The 20,290-nt window shown below is 38.6% G+C and overlaps 2 protein-coding genes across 4 annotated transcripts in view; both read right to left on the bottom strand.

Moving 5' to 3' along the window:
* LOC112572604 (dynein heavy chain 7, axonemal-like) overlaps positions 1 to 8,977 on the bottom strand; it is a 41,355-nt gene extending 32,378 nt beyond the window's left edge. For both annotated transcript variants that reach the window (XM_025252352.1, XM_025252353.1), the window contains exons 1-8: positions 8,864 to 8,977; positions 8,478 to 8,613; positions 8,214 to 8,339; positions 7,821 to 8,027; positions 6,917 to 7,038; positions 5,592 to 5,877; positions 4,529 to 4,714; positions 3,569 to 3,769 (exon numbers count right to left, since the gene is read on the bottom strand). In XM_025252352.1, the coding sequence (XP_025108137.1) occupies positions 3,569 to 3,769; positions 4,529 to 4,714; positions 5,592 to 5,877; positions 6,917 to 7,038; positions 7,821 to 8,027; positions 8,214 to 8,339; positions 8,478 to 8,540 (1,191 nt within the window). In that variant the 5' untranslated portion in view covers positions 8,541 to 8,613; positions 8,864 to 8,977. The remainder of the gene's footprint in view (positions 1 to 3,568; positions 3,770 to 4,528; positions 4,715 to 5,591; positions 5,878 to 6,916; positions 7,039 to 7,820; positions 8,028 to 8,213; positions 8,340 to 8,477; positions 8,614 to 8,863) is intronic.
* Positions 8,978 to 9,429: 452 nt separating this feature from the next.
* Positions 9,430 to 17,402, bottom strand: LOC112572605 (dynein heavy chain 12, axonemal-like). Of its 2 annotated transcripts, XM_025252355.1 has the most exons (10): positions 16,827 to 17,402; positions 15,448 to 15,566; positions 13,937 to 14,126; positions 13,371 to 13,452; positions 12,386 to 12,544; positions 11,813 to 11,896; positions 11,302 to 11,407; positions 10,840 to 11,030; positions 10,376 to 10,528; positions 9,430 to 9,519 (listed from the first exon to the last, which is right to left on the bottom strand). In XM_025252355.1, exons 3-9 carry the CDS (start codon positions 13,986 to 13,988, stop codon positions 10,495 to 10,497), a joined length of 708 nt encoding a protein of 235 aa, XP_025108140.1. In that variant the 5' UTR covers positions 13,989 to 14,126; positions 15,448 to 15,566; positions 16,827 to 17,402; the 3' UTR covers positions 9,430 to 9,519; positions 10,376 to 10,494. The 2 variants fall into 2 exon arrangements, with proteins under 2 accessions (XP_025108140.1, XP_025108139.1); XM_025252354.1 differs by lacking the exons at positions 13,937 to 14,126; positions 15,448 to 15,566; positions 16,827 to 17,402 and having other exon boundaries at positions 13,371 to 13,720.
* Between the last annotated feature and the right edge of the window lie 2,888 nt (positions 17,403 to 20,290).

Here is a 20,290-nt window from a genome sequence, read left to right as displayed (position 1 = left end):
GGCAAAGTTTCTCTGACCTGGTATACACAAAGGGAGGGGTTCACCGTGCAAGTGGTTTACGTTGTATAGGGCTGCAAAGTTCTCAATTTGAAAGGTGGGCTTCAGCAAAAGGAGAAGTGGATAGTTCTACCGCAAGAAATGTAGTGAATATTGTGACACCTACTCATAAACATAATTAATATATTATAATAATAAAATATCTTAAACTACTTGTATAAAATATGAATGTATGGCTAAATGAGGTTCACTATTGTTTCTTATCAGCGCATTTCAATTAAGCACTTTTCGCGATTATCTAATAATAAAGTAGTTAAAACAGACTTCCTGTTTAGGATCACAAATGTATTTTCTCTCGTCTGCTATCAAATGAAGGCTAGTTTCTCATAGGCCATTGACTGATAAACCCTCAGAAACACTGTCCACTAGGAGAGAGAGAGTGCTGAAAGTTCAAAAGTTTATTTGTTCTGTTTCTTTCTTTATGTCATTGCTGTCTGTGGCTGTAGTCATCAAAGCTATAGCCCATAGCCAATAGTTCTATTAAACGCAGATTTCTCTGTTCTATTAAAGAGTCTATATAAAAGCTAGGTTTCATCTTGGATTCCATGCAACATAATTGAGAGCGATTTCCTTTTCTTGTGTGATTACTTTTTGCTTCTGGCGTTGTCTACACACGTACACACATACAAGAACGTACAGACAGGCAAAAATGCTCGCAATCACTCTTCTGAGAGATTACAGAATTATTTCATTTTCTCCGTTTAATGCGCTTCTTTGGACCTCCTCTAAACCTCAGCAAAGAACAGTTCATTGTTGACTGATGGACATTAGAGATTATATGCCATCGGCTTTTTCTGTCGTCTACTTGGAGACTGCTTTTTTTGTAAAATGTCCATTTATTTTTCATTTAGTGGGTTTTAAAAGTAACTTCATTTGACTTTTTAGCAGTTAAATGCAGCTACGTTTTGCAAGTAGCCGTGTGAGCAGATTTTGAGAAGAAATTTATCAGGAGACTGATCTTGGAATGATGCATGACTCCTTCCCTAAAACTCGACAAAGATTGATAACTTTGTAAGACTGTTAACTTTCAGGCTGTCAAGATAAAGACATTTTTATGTATGGAAGAAAAATTTATTCATATTTTTATGTGAGCCGTGGCAAAGTTAACAACGAGAAAAGAAACTTTGTCCTGACGAGTATCTGTGAGGACCACTAATCTCAAACAAACAGACTTGCTGCCATATTGGAAGTAGATGATGATGTCCCAGCATTTCGGATGCCTTGCCAACCGCTGTAGTAACTAAATTTTAAAACTGAGAAGATAAGTGTTCACTTTCCATACTGGTTTATATGAAATAATGAGTGATGAGTGTGACAATTGAAATGTGTTAATGATGATGTCGTCCACGGCTCGTGGGTTCTTGAATCTGTTGTGCGAGTCTCTGTCAAACCAAATCCACACAATCCTCTCTAACTTTAAACATGTTTATTTAAAGTCTGTATGTGGGATTATTTCCGAGCTCTCTCTCTCTCACACACACACATATATTCCCCCCCTCCCACACACACACACAGTGAGAGAGAACGGGAGATGGAAGAACTATGACTCGCAGAGAAGTCAAAGAAGAATATAAGAAAACTGTTAAAAACATCAATGAAACATTCCCTCTGATCATAAAATATAGTGTACAGCAAAGTACACTCAACATGGCTATAATTCAACATCACGAGTCACAATCTCCAACTCCAATCACAATGTTAGTAGTTTCTCTACAAAGCATTATTTCATAACTCCAGTAATCAGTTGTCAAGTCTATTTCCAATATCACTGCTGAATCACTCCATCCAAGGATTTTGAATTTTCTCATGAAGATGATTTATCTTGAAGTCATTTCTATTTTTGTTGTCTGACCCTTTTTTAAGCATATAAGAACACTCAGAATGTGATCTTTATCTTGGACAAAGCTAAATTGATGCTCACACATTTATTCTTTGCTACTCTGTGGATATTATTTGATATTTGTCATCTTGATTCGCTTTCTGTAAGTAAGGAGTGAGAGAATGTGTGTGTGTGTGTGTGGGTGTGCATGAAATGGAAAATGCACAATATAATGTCATACATCATTTCATGCCGACAGCTTGGGGCAATGTAACCATTTGGCCCTGTATATTGCATCAAGTGACATGTATCTTGTTGAAAAAAACTTGAACACAAAATTATTTTGGTGCCTATTGGCGTTTCTCTTTCTAACCCATCATTTTTAAACTTCTCCACTATCTGCTCAGTTTGCATGCAGATATGGTTGTCCACCATCTGACTATGGGCCTTGGAGACATATGCCATGCTTGATATCACGAGGTCCTCCTTCAAGCTGCACACAAAACGTTTCTCAAGCTGTTAGAACTATCCGAGTGTAATTTCATTGTTTAAAATCCTTAGATACAAGTTGCTCATTTTGAATATGTGAAGTCATACAACTAAAGTGAATTTTTAAAATTCAGCTTAATAGCACTAAAGGAATACTCTCAATTACCTACTAGAAAAACTTTTAATACAAATCTTTCGTCCTTAAACTTGTATTTTTTTAACATCACAATAAAAGAGGACAATCTACTCTTAAATCACATACATTTACTGAAACAGTTTTCCTTTGAGCAAACAGATACCAGAATCAATACTAAACTAAGCAAAAAGTAGATATAAACATAAATCACGAAGTTCTACAAGTTAACTGAACACACTTACCTATAATGAAGTCTCAGCGGGAACAATCTTCTCCGATAATTGTCTTTAAATGGGGTCGTGATCCCCGGTGGCCAGCCACGTCTTGGTTTGGATGCAAGTGTTACAGTGTTCTCTTCCATTTATACTGTGTATCTTCCTGGGATTGCTTTGCCAACCCACATGCTCAGACTTTCTCTGTGAGTGTTTTCCAGCTCAAACTATTCGCTTAGTTTGATGTGGTGTTTTGTAAATTGAACAACAGCTTTGCTGTTCTCGTTTACAATTTCACTTATAACAGTTATTCTGCTTCCTGATGCTATTTCTTTTGGACACTCGTCTTAACAAACGCGCATGCGCAAAATCCTGAGAAATTAAGGTAAAAAAATAGCGAGGAGGCTTCTCTGGTCCTTGAAATCTCTAGCTACGTAGCATCTACTCGGGTGTCTATCCCACGTTCATAATTACCGATTTACATAGACGCTGAAATGATTTGCCCTAGGGTAATTTGCAGCAGCTTTTTAACTGATAGAAGGAGGGTACAGTGGTGTAGGAAGATGCTCGACTGCGATGCAAACTTCACGCTGACAGTGAACGACGTTCCCAATCTTGCCTCCTCAGTATCTTTATTTTTGAGGGGTCGGCAGCCCCCTTGCCTTCCAACCCCGATACCTACACCACTGTTGTATATATTTTTTAGTTTGATACATACAAAATCTAATAATGCAATAAAAGTAACTTTAAACTTTTATGAAATACTATCCTGAAAGGTTATCTGCTGAATGTAAAACTCGAAGGTTCACGGTCCATCTATGGAAGCGATCCTATAACTTCTAGTTGTAAGCTTACCAAGATGTCGTGTTCAAAAGGCTTGCAGAAGGGAGAGTTGCGCATGGTCTGTGTTTTGACTATTTGGTCGTCCAGGAGAGCCTGAACCTCCTCCAGGCTCCCAATGATGGAGATCCCGCTCTCCCTGTATGGCGATAAAGCAAAGCAAATCCCGTCCCACTCCTGTCTCATCTTCTTTATGGCTTTCTCCAACGAGAACTCCTGTTATTCGTTGAAAGAAATTATTTTCATCAATTTGTCTTTGATTCTATGACAACAAAAGTTATTTTTAGAGGCATACAGTTTTTACGAGGCGAGAAAGTAGGTTTGAGTGTAAGAAAGGGGAAGGAGAAATCGTCAGTCCCCTATATACCCCTGAATAATACTCTAATTTTGTTTGACTATTTGGCAGATTGGGGTTTTCCCCTCTAAAAACTTACAAATGTAAGTAAAATTAACAACAACAATCAACAACAAACATCAACAAACAACAACAAGCAAACAACAACAAACAAATAACAACAAACAAACAACAACAAGCAACAACAAACAACAAACAATAATAATTCTTCTCAGGGGGACGAGTTCAATGCATTGCACATGGAAGACTACAAACGAACCAACAATCAACCACACAACCAACAAACACAATTGTCAGCAAACTGATGACATTACATGGCAAACATAAACAATAACACAGATGTAAATGAAGAACTGAGAAATGAGAAGACTTGGCTTTATTACGAAAGATAATTCTTAAAGAGAAATCTTTTGAGACCTGACTTGAAAGCTTAAACAAAAGCGCAATTTAAAGAAAAAGGAGCAGAGTATTTCAAGCGAGAGCCTTTTAATTTAAGTAATTGATGAATCTTTTAGCTAGTCGGGTGATGACAGACCATTAACATATTACAAACAGGGACAAAGTTGTTTGCGTCTGGACTGCGTTGTAGTCCATCGTTTTGTTTTGTTATGACATGGTACCTTTGACGCTGCTCCTGAAATGACTTCGAACTGATCCAAAAAGTTATCCAATCTCAATTTTATGACCTTCCGCAAGGTTGAACCAGCATCGGGAGTGATGTCCATTCCAGCTAAAGCTGACATCTCTTGCCAGTGACGACCCCGCAACCCAGGGTTGCACATGATGCTAATGAGAGGTACACTCTCCTGTATAAACAAATCAGTAATAGATTTGACACAGGGTTTGTCTTTTTGTATAAGTTTGTTTACTTGTGGTGTTAGTAAAGACTGTGTGAATGTCATAAGAATAAGACCGGAGCTGAGACAACACCACAGCACTGCAAAGATGCGAAGACGGTCCTGTGTCTGACATGACGGGGCCTGAAAAAGGTAAGTCTGTGTTAGAATCGTTGTTTTTGAATGTCTGCATCGAAAGATCAAGCATGAGACTCGAAGAGAGACCGTTGGCGGTGAATTATGCACGGTCCTGCTGGGGTGGGAAAAAAATCACACCTGGAAATGGAAACTAATCAAGCAGATGCTTGAGCAAGGAGACAGGCAAGCATCGCTCCACCAGACTCCACGAGGAGTCCGCATCAGCAAACATCAACCTTTACTGGCAGAGTTCGAATCCAACCACTGCTGCTTCTTCTTAAACTAATTTTACTATTTCTACAACTTCTTCTTGTACTCTTATTAATCCTACTACGTTGTACTGCTACTTTCACTATTTATATTACTGCTACTATTTTTTCTAGTACCGCCACTATTTTTACAACCATTTCTATTCGAAATAATTCCCGAAGTGTGGCGAGAGGCAGGAATGGCCAGAGAACACTTGGCGAGATAATTAGTTGGAACTGTCTGTATGTATGTTTGTATGTCTGTCTATATATATATATCCGTGTGTCTGTATGTCTGTAGGTATGTATGGCCAGAAAATACTTGTCGAAATAAATAGTTGAAACTGTATGTAGATATGTATGCAATGCTCTGCCCACGTTTGATAAGCTAAATAGCCAAAATTTTAGAAGTTTTTTTTCTCCTAAAGACTGAAAGGCCGAAGAGAAGTGTTTTCCCTTACCTTAAACTTCTTAATGTCACTAATGTTTTGATTGCACAAGTGGAGGGCTTCAGGAGGCTTGACGTCCTCCTCTTCTTCTTCCTCCGGAATAGGCTGTCCCTCAGCCATCACCAAGGCTTTCTGCCTCGCCTTCGCTCTATCTCTTCGACGTTCATCCTGCTCTTGTTCTTTCTTCTTGAAATCCCTGGTAAAGATCTTCTGTAGCTTGAAGATTTCTCGAGCGAATTCGTCCACTTCGTTCTCGATTTTTTCGGCTTCCAGTTCCAGGAAGTATCCGTCCATCCATCTGCCACAACAATCCACAGCGGTCTGAAACCGCTTGTAATAATTCGAAGGATACTAGTGAATTACAAAATTTTAATTTCAATTTTATTTCGTTATCATTCGAAGGATACTAGTGAATTACAAAATTTTAATTTCAATTTTATTTCGTTATTATTCGAAGGATACTAGTGAATTACAAAATTTTAATTTCAATTTTATTTCGTTATTATTCGAAGGATACTAGTGAATTACAAAATTTTGATTTCAATTTTATTTCTTTATTATTCGAAGGATACTAGTGAATTAGAAAATTTTAATTTCAATTTTATTTCTTTATTATTCGAAGGATACTAGTGAATTACAAAATTTTAATTTCAATTTTATTTCTTTATTATTCGAAGGATACTAGTGAATTAGAAAAATTTTAATTTCAATTTTATTTCTTTATTTTTGTCATTGTACCATTAATCATTCATTCATTCGTCTCTTGACTGTACTGGTCGCTGAGGAAGTTGAGGAGAGCTTTAATCGTCGTTTTGGTCAATGTCATGTCACTGGAGTTAACTTTTATTACAACGAAACTCCTCCGCTTAATCACTACGGTGACGCTAATGATTTTACTAGTGATAATAAATTGAAACCCAAACAAATAACCTGAATTTGAAACATTGAAATATTCAGAATTTGGGGTTGTGATTGTATTAGCTGCTTCCAATAAGAGAAAAGATATTGTACACATCATTCAGCAAGACACCTTCCCAAATTTCTTTGACATAATTATATAGAAACACTTCTTGGTTGCAGGATGAAATAGAGAATCTTCGCGACGACGAAACAGACTGGTTTAGTTAATTTCTTTCTCACAATTTCTAAGAAAAAACTTTTGGGGACACGTTGTAAGTGAGGTTTAAATGTTCTGTTACCCATACTCTGCCCACGTTCTACATTATCTACAAGGTTCTACAAAGCTCTACAAGACTGAAAGAATCAAGGATTCTTGTGATTATGCGTCGATCGGCATCCGCCATACGCAACCCACGCTATATTCAGAAAAAACGAACTTTTTTTGTGCTTTTCTCCACTTGAGGATGATAGTGAAGGTCTTGGCGTAAGGCTCCAGAATGTTGTTGACTTCTTCAAAAAGTTTGAAAGTGGTGAATGGAACCTTTAAAAGCTTTTCTTCCTGAAATAAAATTACAGGTAGTAAAATGCCTTTATAATGTCGACAAAAGATCAAATGCTTGTCTCTGTTAATAGATTTACTCTACCGCCTGATGTTATCACATGTAGAATCTTCAAATTTTTTGCCATCATCTTTGCTACAAAAGAAAGTTTGGTATTATTTGAGATTTCACACACAATATTTTGACTTTTGTCACCGACACCGCTTCTGGTTAGTGTTAATTAAATAAACAGGTATGATCCATGTCAATCTAAAGTAATTTAAGCATTACACAAAGGTAGATTCAATGGTAGAGCGGCATTCAAATGACAAATGGAGAAAAGATCTTAGGATACTGCTTTAAAAGTCTAGCTGAAACAAATTTTTCAAAAAGTGATTTGAAAATTATTTAAAGAAAGTAAGCTCAAGATATGATTTGCCAACATGTGAATTTTTATTCCTTTTTGTTTTTGTTCTCTAGAAACACGCATGCAAAATCATCACCATGAACAGAAAAAGGCAAAATCATGACGACTTGTTCGTTTGCCAAAGTAGCGTAATGTCCGAGCTGTCCATTTGGCTAACGTCGTAACAACGTAACGTAACGTAACGTACAATCCTGTGTTGTTGACCTCTTTCTGTGCATGGTGATGTTTGGAGTCGAGAAGTAAAAGCCAGATTCGGGAAAACAAAATTTTTCATCGAGCTTCACTCGATCATTAAAAACAAAGAAACAAAAACTCATCAATCAGCAGGAAGTCTCTTCGTGTGAGGGAACCTTAAGTCAACAAGTCTGATTTTACCTTGTGAATCCACTCCGCGGTTTCTGAGAGCTCTTGCAGTCGACGCTGAACCTTGACGACGTCGGAGACGTACATCGCCATCATGTCCAGCTCTCCGTAATCGCTAAACTCCTCAACACGAGTTTTCATCTTCTCCAACGCCTTCTTCGTCGCATCTATCTTCTCCAAGAGAGCCGCCTCCGCTCTCTTCCGCGATTCGAGGACGAGCTGCGGGGCGAGTCAGTGACCTCTTGGTGTGACGTCACACAGACGGACCTTACCCACCCTTTACCCTTTCTGTCTACAGTCTACATCTGTCTACATTTTCGATGTATATAATCAAAATCACCGCAGGCTCAGAGAATAAACTAGCACAAGTTCTATCAATTAATGGAAGTAAAATGGACATCTTACATTTTCATGTCGATCAAAGATGGGAATGATCTCCTTCGGCCACATGAAGACATCCCTGTGAAGGAGAAAGTCGCTGTCTTCGAAGAAGTAGTTATCAAAGAGATACTTTACGCGAAACAGCGTCTCCTAAAATTGGAATGATTAACATCTCGTAAGTGACAGAACTACGGATGATGATTGATGATGGATAATGGATGATGATTGATGATGATTTTTGTCTACAGCACCCTCTCTCCTGCCATCACCGGTAACCTGTGTACACACCTGAATACGCTCTTGTAGTTTAATCATCCCTATTCCCTGAGCACTGGTGACGAATTCGACCATCTCCACTAATTCTTCAGTGTTCTGAGGTGGCCTCAGAGCGCGGTCTGCAATGTTCTGGAATTCCTTGCAGATGCTGGAACAATGTACTTACACCATACCGGTACCGTAGTCTGACACAAAATGGTTTCATGCGTTATCTTAAGGTATTTTTAGTTTCCAAGTGAACCATTTTATTCAAATAAAATCTTTGCGCGATTGGTTGTTGCCTACGCACGTCACTATGGTGCTATTAGCCGCAAGGGTGGATGTCGGGTCGCTGGGTAGATAATGTACTCTAGAATTACTTAGTTCTGAGCAAGATATTAAAGGTTAATCTGGCTTACCTGCGATTCTCTTCACGGTGGTCTTCGACAACGTAGTCGAGAATTGCCTTGATGAAGCCTCTAGTTGAATCTACAAGATTCGACTTCAGGTTTTCGACATCGAGCCGAAAAAGAGGGAAATAGTATATGGATTCGATGTTTGCAATCTCCGGAATAATATCAGTAAAGTAGGAAATTTCCTGCAAGGAAGAGAGGAAAATGACTCCACGTGACCTTAGGTAAGTCTGTATAGTAAAGATGCTGGTACTAAGCTGTCAAAATCCAGTGCAAAAGGTTTGCTGAATATCTGAGGTCCTTTTTGTCTATTAGAAAATATTTGATAATGGTGAGTGATTTCTAACAATCTATAATTATAACGCCAAAAACAGAAATACAAATTATAATAATGTTTATCTTTCATTAGTTTCAAGACAAATGTTATATCATTTGTTTATCAGTTTCCAACAGAAAACGATCTTCACAATAACGAACAAACTTGTTTGTAATGAAAAAAAAAAAAGTAAAAAATCGCATTTGAGTTTATTTTTATGCGACATTTATATATGACAGTTTTTTTCACGCTACCTGTGCAAGTTCGTAGAAAGTGCGATCTGCGGAAAGGAATTCCTCCACTTTGGTAACGCCACTGCCATCGATGACATACCCGTAATCTTTAACTGTCACAAAATAAAAGGAAATTTTCTTTAGTTTCTAGCAAGACGAAACCAGTGATTTGTTTATGATTTTTTTTTTAATTTAGAGTTTAATCTGCTTAAACATTCTAGCTTTTCTCGGTTGAGAGCCATAAATGCAAACTAGAGATCTAAAAAAATGAAAACTTAAAACCAATTGTAGATATTTAAACTTTTGTATTTATTTACGAGCATTTCGTTTTGAATTTACTCTGGATAATGTGTTGACCTTTCTTGTAATTATAAAATTTTTACATCTTATATTTCTTGTTAGGTCAGAAAGCAAGAAATATAACTCGAGAAAAAATCCTTTTTCAAAGTCGGCCGATATTGTAGGGCATGTAAACCTACGATGTACTCACAGAAATTTTTTTTACATGAATTTTTTTGGGGTATAAGCTAGTACCAGAGAGACCTGATTAGATATCTTCCTATATATACAATATATATTTATGTAGCTCCTGTAATATATAAACACAAACGCTCTACGTGTAAATTAAGAACTGACGTCTTTGTATGTATGCTTATAATTATACATGTTTGTTTGTTTGTTTGTTTGTTTTGATGTTTGACTGTACCTGTGTATGGACACGTGAATTGTGTTCGCGTATGTCTAAGTGCCTATATGTGTACATATTTGTGTGTGTGTGTGTTGGTGAGAGAGATAGAAAGAGATATAGAAGGAGAACTTGTATATATGGGTGTATGATTGTACATATGATTGCTTGCATGTTGTATGTGTGCTTTTCTTTCAGAACTCCCGATGCCTGCCAAGTAATTATGATCACATGACTAACACATCATACTCATTGCAGTTTCAGACATCATCACCGAGCCTTACTGAACTCTAGCAGCTTCAACGTTGGACCCTCGAAGTACTTCGTCTGAGCTTCGACAGTTCGTCCTCTACGGCTTTTCGCACGTGATGTCCTAGACTGGCATCCACAAAGTCCTCGGTTTCTATGTCCTCCAGCCAGTAACAAGATTTTGGAACCTGATCAAAATCAAGTTTAGACAGTACGAGTTGGGGGCATTGTTTACAATCCAACAAGTTGACGTATCAGATGTCCCCACTCCAACCTTGTAGATCCAAGGCTGTCAATACCTGGCATGTTTCTAATGTTTCTAATGATCCTTTCCTACCTGAACCTGGTCAAGAAGAATCAGCAATCAATACACATTCCTTTGTGTACCTGTAACGATGATTATTCCAAACGCCTGCTATTTTGATTATCATCATCATCATCTTTCTGACGCACAAACCAGTGTGAACGACTGCTAAAAGAATGTCGTCAGGTCACGAACCTTTTGCATTGCCTTGCAGAGGCTGTGGACGACAAAGTCCAAGAATTCGCCGAAATCTGCTTTGGATGGGTAGAAAATAATCGTGTTTCGTCCACCGCTAGCTCCAGCCTGATTTCCGGTAGGTCCATGGAATTTCCATGTACGAAAACTGCCTGAAAATGCTTTAGTGACCGTAAGATCAGGTCCTTCAGCTGCAACATGTGTTGCCAGGTCTGTTTGTTTAGCATTTCCAGACAGTTTACATTTATATATTACTTAGTCCATTATTAGTAATGCAGGTAAAGATAAAACGTAAGAGGAGGCAGGAGGGATAGACAGCAGACAACAGAAAGAACAGTAGAACACACACACACATATACAAACATCAGAGTGACAGACTATGACAGTGTGTGTGTGTTTGTTTGACGGTGTGTCTGGCTTTTACTTTGCACTGGCACGTACCTGCAGTCATGAGTTACTTACCTGGAGACTGACTAGTATATCTATGCAGTTAAAGAACCCTGCTCTCTTCTCAAAAGGCACAGCTTCCTTCCGGTCGTGGACAATTAACGCAGCAACAGGAAACCATCTGCAGCAGCAATTAATTAATGTATTAATTAAAAGAAAAATGAAAGACTATGCTATTTAAAACTATTTCTTTCAAAAAAGTAGTGCAAATTTGATTTGTGTTTCTACTGCCGTGTAAGTCACGTGACTGACTTCTTCGTCACAAATCTCGCTTCACAAAGAATGAAACACAGCGGCTCTGACGTGCTTTCTCACGGTTTTTACGAACTTTACATGTCATGAAGATGTTTCGAGGTTTTCAAGGTGGCAATGACTTCAGCTAGAAATCGTCGGAAGAAACTGAGTTCGTGGAAAGGGACTTGTCTCAGCGGTAATGCCCGTAGCAAAAGTCTCATTTTTATTTCGTTTATGAGAAAAAGTTACAAGACACCCAAAAAGGAAAGGGGAAAAATAAGGAATCGCTCACTCCCTCATTAATACATTCTCCATTCTGGAAATTTCGATGATGATGCTCCCTTTCAATCCTTCAAATTCGCTGGTACCTTCAGCACTGAAACAAATACACGGAGAAATAACTTGATGAACTAGTTAACAAAGAAGGTTAGAATGGAGTGATCATAAATATACGAAAGGCAAATTTAGGAGAAAGTCAGCGAAACTCGGATAGAAACATGTACATTTTTCTTAACCTCAAACAATGAAAAACAAGGAAAAGACAGAAAAAAACAAAGAGGAATAAAGAAGAACGTTAGAGGCAAGAAAAGAGGATGGAAAGAAAGGACGAATTAAGGAAAGAAAAAGAGACGGAAAAATAAGAAAAAATATATCTTTAGGGTTCAAAGTTCACACTAAACGGGAATATCGAAGATAAGAATGTACGCTGAACTAAACTGAAAAAAGCAAGACATCAGATCCATTTGATATTCATCCAACAGCCTCCCACTGTACAGAATTGTCCGACAATGTATATGAACGCATTTCAATGACTTCAGAGGCAGGCTAACCTGGTGAGGTTACACCTTTGCACAGGTGAACATACCTGTATTTGGTCATGTCCAGGAGGAGTACGTTGCCAAAGCATCTGTAGCAGAAGTCGAGAAGCTTCCTTGGCGCAGGATCAAGCTGGTGAAGATTGGCTTCGATGAAGGCGCGATTTTCCACGAAGCTCTCGTGCCAATCGCCAGAAAAGTCATGAGCCCTGATGACGTCATAAATAGTGTTACCAGACATGCAAGGTGACGTCATGCCCGTGGAGCCCGCGATACGGAGTAAATACTTTACAAGGGTTCTATGCATTTTGAATTACTGCCTGAAGATGGAAACAGTAACCGGGACGAGAGAACACAACAAAGGCTTCGACAAGAACGAAGTCAGAAAATTTCATCTTTCTACCCTCGCTTGTTCCTCTCATGTCTTCAGAAATGGAACACGAGTTAGTGTTGATAGCTTGGGAGCATCAAATTGGGGAATTTTAAAACTGTCACGTGATGCCCATAATAACCCTTCCCTGCCTGCAGGCAGAAGAGTTCGAGTTAACAAGGAGATAACAGACTGACTTACGAACAGAAATGCGTCCAGCTTTACAGGTTTATGAGCATGCCCACTACCCAGCAAACACGCACCAAGCTGGGTACAACCTACGCAGTGCGCTAAATGGACAGTTTGTGTAAATGTTCTCATCCTTGAAAAAGCTTTTGATGTGTGATTGGACGATGACCTGTCAGAAGCTACAATAACAATTAGCACTAAAAAATTTGGCTTAGTTTCAGAAAAAAGCTGTTCTTGTAAAAAAAAGGACATATATATATATGTAAATATAAAATAGACATAAATAATTATATAGATATAGAGATAGAATTTTACAGATACAGAAATGCCATTTCCGATTCAGACCTCGCAGTGGCTCTCTGAAGCCAAATTCGTTGTCTAGAGGCCGTGACATTGAAGAAACAAGTCTTGCATCCTCCATGCCTCATTCAGAGCCCCCCCCCTTCATATATATATATTATAAAATGATTACTCACAAAGGTTCTGCTGGCGGGGGACCTGATGGTTCGTCTACCAGCCACCTGTTGTCGGGGTCACTCTTGATTAACACTTGCTGCACTGTCATGGGATGGGTGTGATTTTTGAGGCACGGTGGAAGTGAGGGTGGTGGTAGTGAAAAAGAAAAAAACGACAAAGAAAGAATTGAGGTTAGATCCAGCCACAACAGTTCTGTCATGGAATTGATTAATGTAAGAAGGAAGATGTTTAAAACCTGTTAATTGGCGATTGAGCACGTGTACAGGCGACTAGCTGAGTAAGTAAATGAATGGGATAGTGAATTGTGTTTCTCCCATGAATAACTAAGCTTTCATGACTTCAATCTTAATTTTCATTTGTCGACAATCAATTATTAGTAATCAATAATTTTTCTGCATACAAAATGTCATTGAAAGTCTTAAACTGCGTCCTTCTGGCGTTCTTGAACATTGTCTCGTGGCTTTTTTCTGCTGTGCAAGAAATGGCTGAATGTCGAGCGAAGGAAACTTAGATCGGCACGAAAAAATTTAAGACAAGAGACTTCTACATGTGGATATGTACCTACCACTGGCCAGCTTCATTCCCTTATAAAATTCGTTTTCAATCTCCTCAATCATTAGCTTCCGGAAGGTTTTCAGCTTGGGATTCTCCCGCAAACGTCGCGGAATAAGCTGAAGGATGTTCTCGATCCAATCTGGTTGAAGAGGGGCAAATGGTCTGCTCTCGACTTGCTTCCTCAAGTAGATGTAGTTGAGCTGTGTTGATACCACGGAAATTCACGTAAATACGGCGTCAAGTCACATAAATACCACGTAAAGCACGTAAAGTTCCGTAAAAGTTCAGTAGAAATGTTTTAAATGAGAAGAAAGCAAAGAAAAAAAACAAAGGCATTGCACTCGTGTACGACATCAAATTCGTAGACAAACATGCACTTAAATACATGAATATTCTTTAAAACAAATGTATGTATAAACAAGGAAAAAGGAAGGAGAAAGAGAAATTTTTAGGACGTTTGAAAAATTAAAAGATTTTAAAAAAACTAAACCAAAAAAATGAGAAAAATAAAAGAAGTGATAAGATACAAGTCATGGACAAACATAGGCAGAAAAGGTAGACAAGAAAAGAAAAAGGTAAATAAATAAGTAAATGTATGAAAGAACGAATAAATTCAAAGAAGGGGGAGAGGAAAGAAAGGCAGAAATGACGTAAGGAGAGAAAGAAAGAAAGTAAGATATAACGAGAAAAGTTGGACAAAAACTTGAAGACAGATCTATGGGTTAGGCGGAGAGAGACACGCGTCTGGAAGAAAAGAGAAACATTTTAAAGAGCTAAGTGGGACGTCAGGGGGAGGACGGCAAGCACTTTAGGGGCATTTTCTGCGCGTCATCGGTCTCGTCTTTCTAAATGTAATTTCCGGAGTCTCAGACGTTGCATCTGAGTTACGGATTCTTGCTGACCTGCTCCATGAATTGCCGTAACTGCTTGAGTTTTGAATTTTTAAAGGAAGATGATGAGGTGAGAAAAATGGATGCTGTAGAAAATTCGATGACTCGAAACAAATGTTTCTGGGTTGGTCGGGTGTCAAACGAAAAAGGTTATTGTAAATCTCACCATGTTGATGACCTACCTTCGAAACAAGTCAAAGAATGTTATGCTTCGTAAGGATGTTTGGACTGTGGCTGATTGTTTTCATGATTGTTCGGAAATTCACGATTGACACGCAAGAACTCACACATATGAGATGGCAATGACGGCAGCGGCGACGATGAAAATAATGGTAATGCCGCAATAATAAAAATATGGAATAATGTGAATAACGTTTAAAAGCAGTAATGACATTAACATTTTGACGAGAAAAAGAGAAGCAAGAACAAAATCTACTAAAACGTACAACGCTGACGTAACGTCTAGACGAGAAACCTCTTCTCCAAACCGACTCATCAAGGCATGCAAATCGTAAAGCAGGTCTATGTTGTCTTCAGAATAAGACTACTCAGGGTTTGTTTTTTTTCGAAAAGCAGAGTGTTTCACCCAGAAACTGTACATACACTAGGAAACTTTTCGTTAATAACTTACCGCAATTTCGTGCTTCTTGCTTTTTTGCAGATTTCGGGCAAAGGAGGCCCTGGTCAGGAGGAGGTCGTCTCATGTTGTACTCACGTGCTTTCTCCATAGCCTTAAAGGCGTTCTTCTCTCTGGAAGGAAATTTTGTCATATAGAGGAAAGGGCCTGCTATGAATGTAGACAAACTACTTTGTTCATTCAATGTTAGCGAATATTTCTGTGTTTATTCATTTATGAAGACTGTAGTAAGGATCAGTTAAGTCATAAGAAAACGACAATAGTCAAAGTGTTTTTGGAGATTGAAATTTTGCTGAGCGAATGTCAAGCTTGTTTGTCAATACACTGTCAATATATTTGTCAACACAATATGACTTGAGGGCAGGTCAGAGGGTTGACGTTTTCACACTTTCCCCAAATAAAGGCCTTATCTGATGTTATTTTCCATTTGAAAGGTCTCCACAGGATTACTGGCGTCCAGATTTTATTCTTCTAAGTGAGAGTGATGGAGATTAAGAGAACGGAAAATTAATTGAGATGGCGCAGCACTCGCAAAGAAATTGAAAAAATTCGATAACCTTGTTTTGTTTGAATAAAAGGACAATTTTCTTCTTATCTTCTTTCTTCGCCAGAGCTGTCATTAATAAGACGTTCAGATCGCATTGGCAGGGCTAACCTGTCCTGTTCGTGGGTTGACATATGTCAAACATGTGATTTATTTCTTGTTACCGTTTCTGATGTCAAACACGTGTAAAGTACGCGAAGAAAATTGTTTCTCTGGCGACGTTTTGTGATATCTCCTTCTAGTCACGCCTCCATATTTAGATCACAATGCTGACTAGCCGTTATAATGATGAAATCTTCAGATTAAAGAAAAATATATAAACAAACCTATTGTCTCTATGATTACTATCGTAAAACCTTGATTCAAATATGAAAAAACACACGCACGAGCGCACGCGCTGCAAATAATAAACCAATTGGGAGGCAACTACAATTATCCCGCTACCCGGGGTGGCAGTTCATGTGTTTGCGAGATCGATTGTTGTTTGCACATGCAGATTTGAAATGGGATAGAATATTAATGCAAATCTGAGCAAAATCACATGAAATGTGAGGATGATGGATAAGAAACCAGAGAAAATCACTGCAAGAGTTCAAGAGTGAAAGAAGAAGAATGTCGAGTGGACGCATCAAGAAGATAAATATTTTGTAAAGAAAATAATATATTTTTATACCCAGAGTAAATAACTGGTCCACAAGTAGAAAACAACAGTTAGTTCTCAAGAATCAGAGTACACTACACATTTCTACAAAGTCATGTATCAGTAGTAAATTCAAAGGAAGACATGTTTAGCATCATTAGTAGGTGAGTAGATGAAAACAACACTTACATATACCCGTCGATGATTTGTTTCTTTGTTTTCGACAAGCGGATCTTCAGCAGCTTGCTGTTGTCAAAAGGATCAATTCCATCCTCGGCTTCCCTCTGAAGGTGATGGGAGGAAGGAAGGGAAATCCAATGGGCAGCATGCTTCCAAGTCTTGCTCTCAAGTTACCAGGTGAGTTCCTCTTGATGAACTTCTCATCCTCACGGCCGCTGTCCAACCCTGAAGAGGTGGGCATCTCCTGGTACAAGTTCTCACTTTCTGAGTACATGCTGAGTTTGGGTTCTGATTGTGCCTCTAAATATTCGGTTCGACTAGTGTCGTCTGCCTCGCCGCTCATGTTTGAAAGAGATTTCTCGACTGTCTGACGTAGTCAACTTTGGCAATGACGTCAATCGTCTATTTCGTCACAATGGCGATGCTAGGGGCGTGGTCTGGATAACTCTGGTGCATCTTCAGGATAGGTTATAACCTTTGCTAACTCCAGCCCTGTCAGGGGAGGGAAGTACTGGTAAACGTAATGTCAACTGGTAAACACGTTGGAAGAACAGTAAAGCAAGAGAGAATACGCTAAAATTGTAAGAAAATGTGACAGAGAGAGAGAGAGAAAGAGAGAGAGAAAAAGAGAGAGGAATATAGTTACAAATTGATAGACTGAATGACAAAATGAGCTCTTTTACTTTGTCTGAAAATGAATTTTTACCTTTACTTTGAATTGTTTGGAAGATATAGGCGTTTTTACTTCCTTCATCTTTCGCTCTAAAGCCACCGAATTGTTACAGAGAATTGCTTCCAATGACCATCCTGATAAAAAAAGGTCATTACACAGAACAAATTATGTCTTTCACAGTGTATGCTTACATAGCATAATAATTTGTAGTCATTACAGTTTAAGTTTCATAAATTCAAAATATACTAATAACAATTATTTGGATGTGGATAGCAAATCACATGCTTTGGACACAATTGAGTATGAGCTACGTACTATACACCTGTACATGTATTTCTTCACCTTGGCTCAAGAAGGAAATAATAATAATAAATCTGTCTACCCAAGAAGTAAACAAATTGTTCTTGCTGAACGAGTTTATTGTGCGTTATTGTTTCTTTACTACATGTTAATTGTAGTCAGTGGGAGGGGTTTGTAAACGCTAGAAATTTGTCGCAAAATAAACACAGGTCTTACATGCGAAAATACACTTACGGAGGTCATCTTGTCCTCGTATACCTGTCCCTTTCCTCTTACGTGGTTTCCCTTGGAAACAACTCACCATCGGTGCTTCCAGTGCACTGAGAGTAAAAGCATCCGCATCCTGTTTCAAGTAATTTAAGCAAAAGTAATGTACGGTTCTTCGTCCGGAGCAAAACATACATACATGTCACGTGGACGTGGTTTTCTGTTTCGTGCGTAAAAGTATTTCCCTGGAACTGTGAGAGAGAGATAGCTAGAGGGGTTGTTCGATCTTCGTATTAACTTCAGTGATTTCTGACCATCCCCCACACAGTGAGCTTAGTTCTCTCAATTATTTGACCACAATTTCCGTAGCAGCTCTACGACCTCAGGAATACGACACGCTCTTTCTGCTGAAGGGGACTTAACCGGTGAGTTCTGATTCACTCCCCTGCAGCCCGGCAGGTGACAGGAAACCGTCACAGGAAGCTGTTGTGGACGAGGAAATGATGGAGGAGGTTGTTGGGAGAAAGGGAGAGAAGCGGAGGGAGGTTCCGGACGCTAGTGCGCACGCGCGATCGTGAAGGGCGTGATGAAGGGCGAGCTCGTGGGGCGAACGTGCCTGTCCTTCACGCCGCCAGGTGGAGGCACCAGCGCGGCTTTATTTACCACTAGAGCATTCTGGGAGCTGGAGGATGTGGTTGTTTCCAGGCTGTGGTGCTGTATTACTGCCAATCAAGCAATCGTAAAAACGACGCAAAGGTCGTTTACTGGCGAGAGATTGCACAAACTTGCCATCATGAGGTGAGGATGCGCAGTGTTTGTGGACTGTAAACAGCTGTCGGGTGGGGATAGGGGCCGAGATCATCGGGTTCAGGGGTAGATTACTTTGAAAGACAAAGCTGGAGAAGAAAAGCGCAATAGGATTTCGGGGATGATAAGAGAGCTCGGAACGTGATGAATCAGCGAAATCCTATCACCATCTACATCCATTCTTCTCTCAGAACAAAGATTTGCTGACGTGAAAGATCAACATTAATATTAATACAAAATGGAAGGGGATTGACTCAAAACATTTTTCGCTGTATTTCCATATTTCCTGTCCTTCCAAATGTGATAGTATTTTGTAGATATCTGTATTTTATTTCGTTAATAGCCATCACAAAAATAATTTGTCTCTACTGCGTTCAAAGCAAGTGTTCCAGGGATTGTGTCTTTGCCCGGATTCCTCTAGGGGAAAAAATTCGGTTACATGTGCAGCTACTCATGGAACATTTGTTGCAATTCATCTGACAGGCTCACAAAAGTCACGCGATATCTAAGCTCGTACATCCTTCTACTCAGCGCATTTATTAACGAGTCTATTTTTAGCCTTTAGAACACAATAAAAAACAAACTTTGCCAGAGAAAAAAAAAGAACGAATGGTTGACTGTTGCTGTTCATGTCTGCAAAATGCAGTGGAACATCCATCTGATGAAAAACAAATGCTGAGATCACGTGATGCAAATACTTGATCCTAAGCTGCTCATTACTCCAAAATTACAGCTTCGTTCAGTATGGTGTTATTTAGTTTATTTTAGACTTAATATGGTTTTAGTTAATTTATCTTTGTGTATCAACTGTTTGCGACATAGAGTTAACAAGCAAATAAAACGGGAACTGTAGAAAGACATGGATCTTGGGGATAGCTGTGTGTGTAAAGAGACTCCAAAATAAAATAAAATAAAATAAAATAAAATAAAATAAAATAAAATAATAAATAAAATAAAATAAAATAAAATAAAATAAAATAAAATAAAATAAATAAAATAAAATAAAATAGTTTCTTGAGGAATCATTCTAAATACAGAAAGTAGAGTAATCGAAATATTTTAGTTCCTGGGCACACATTTGACTATTGAATGAAGAGACTTTAAAATCACATAAGTCTAGTCACTGAGGTGTGTCTCAGCCGTTTCCGGGCATTCAGGATTTTTGTATTGCTGCTCTCATGTTTAAAAGTCTACTAAAGTATCATTATATGGTTTTTCAGATATAAGAGTTCATTCAGACAACACTTTCCAAAATAGCCAAGCACAAATAAAATGGCAAAATAATTCAGTCACGAGAGAAAATGGATGGTGAAGGCCACACAGCATCAGAACCTTAATCACATGTAAATAAGTAGTTTACGTCGGGTACGTCACGTACTACTTTCCACGCAAGATGTTATTCGTAACGTTGTAAGTGTAGAGAACAGAAGGATGATAATTCGATCAAGAGTTCGGGAGAAAAAAAATCTTGTGCTGAGCGGAGCCT

The sequence above is a fragment of the Pomacea canaliculata genome, linkage group LG9 (genome assembly GCF_003073045.1).
Source record: "Pomacea canaliculata isolate SZHN2017 linkage group LG9, ASM307304v1, whole genome shotgun sequence".
In the NCBI taxonomy this organism is placed as follows: Eukaryota; Metazoa; Mollusca; class Gastropoda; order Architaenioglossa; family Ampullariidae; genus Pomacea; species Pomacea canaliculata.
Note: the sequence above shows the minus strand (reverse complement) of the source record. Positions and strands in the feature narration are given on the sequence as shown.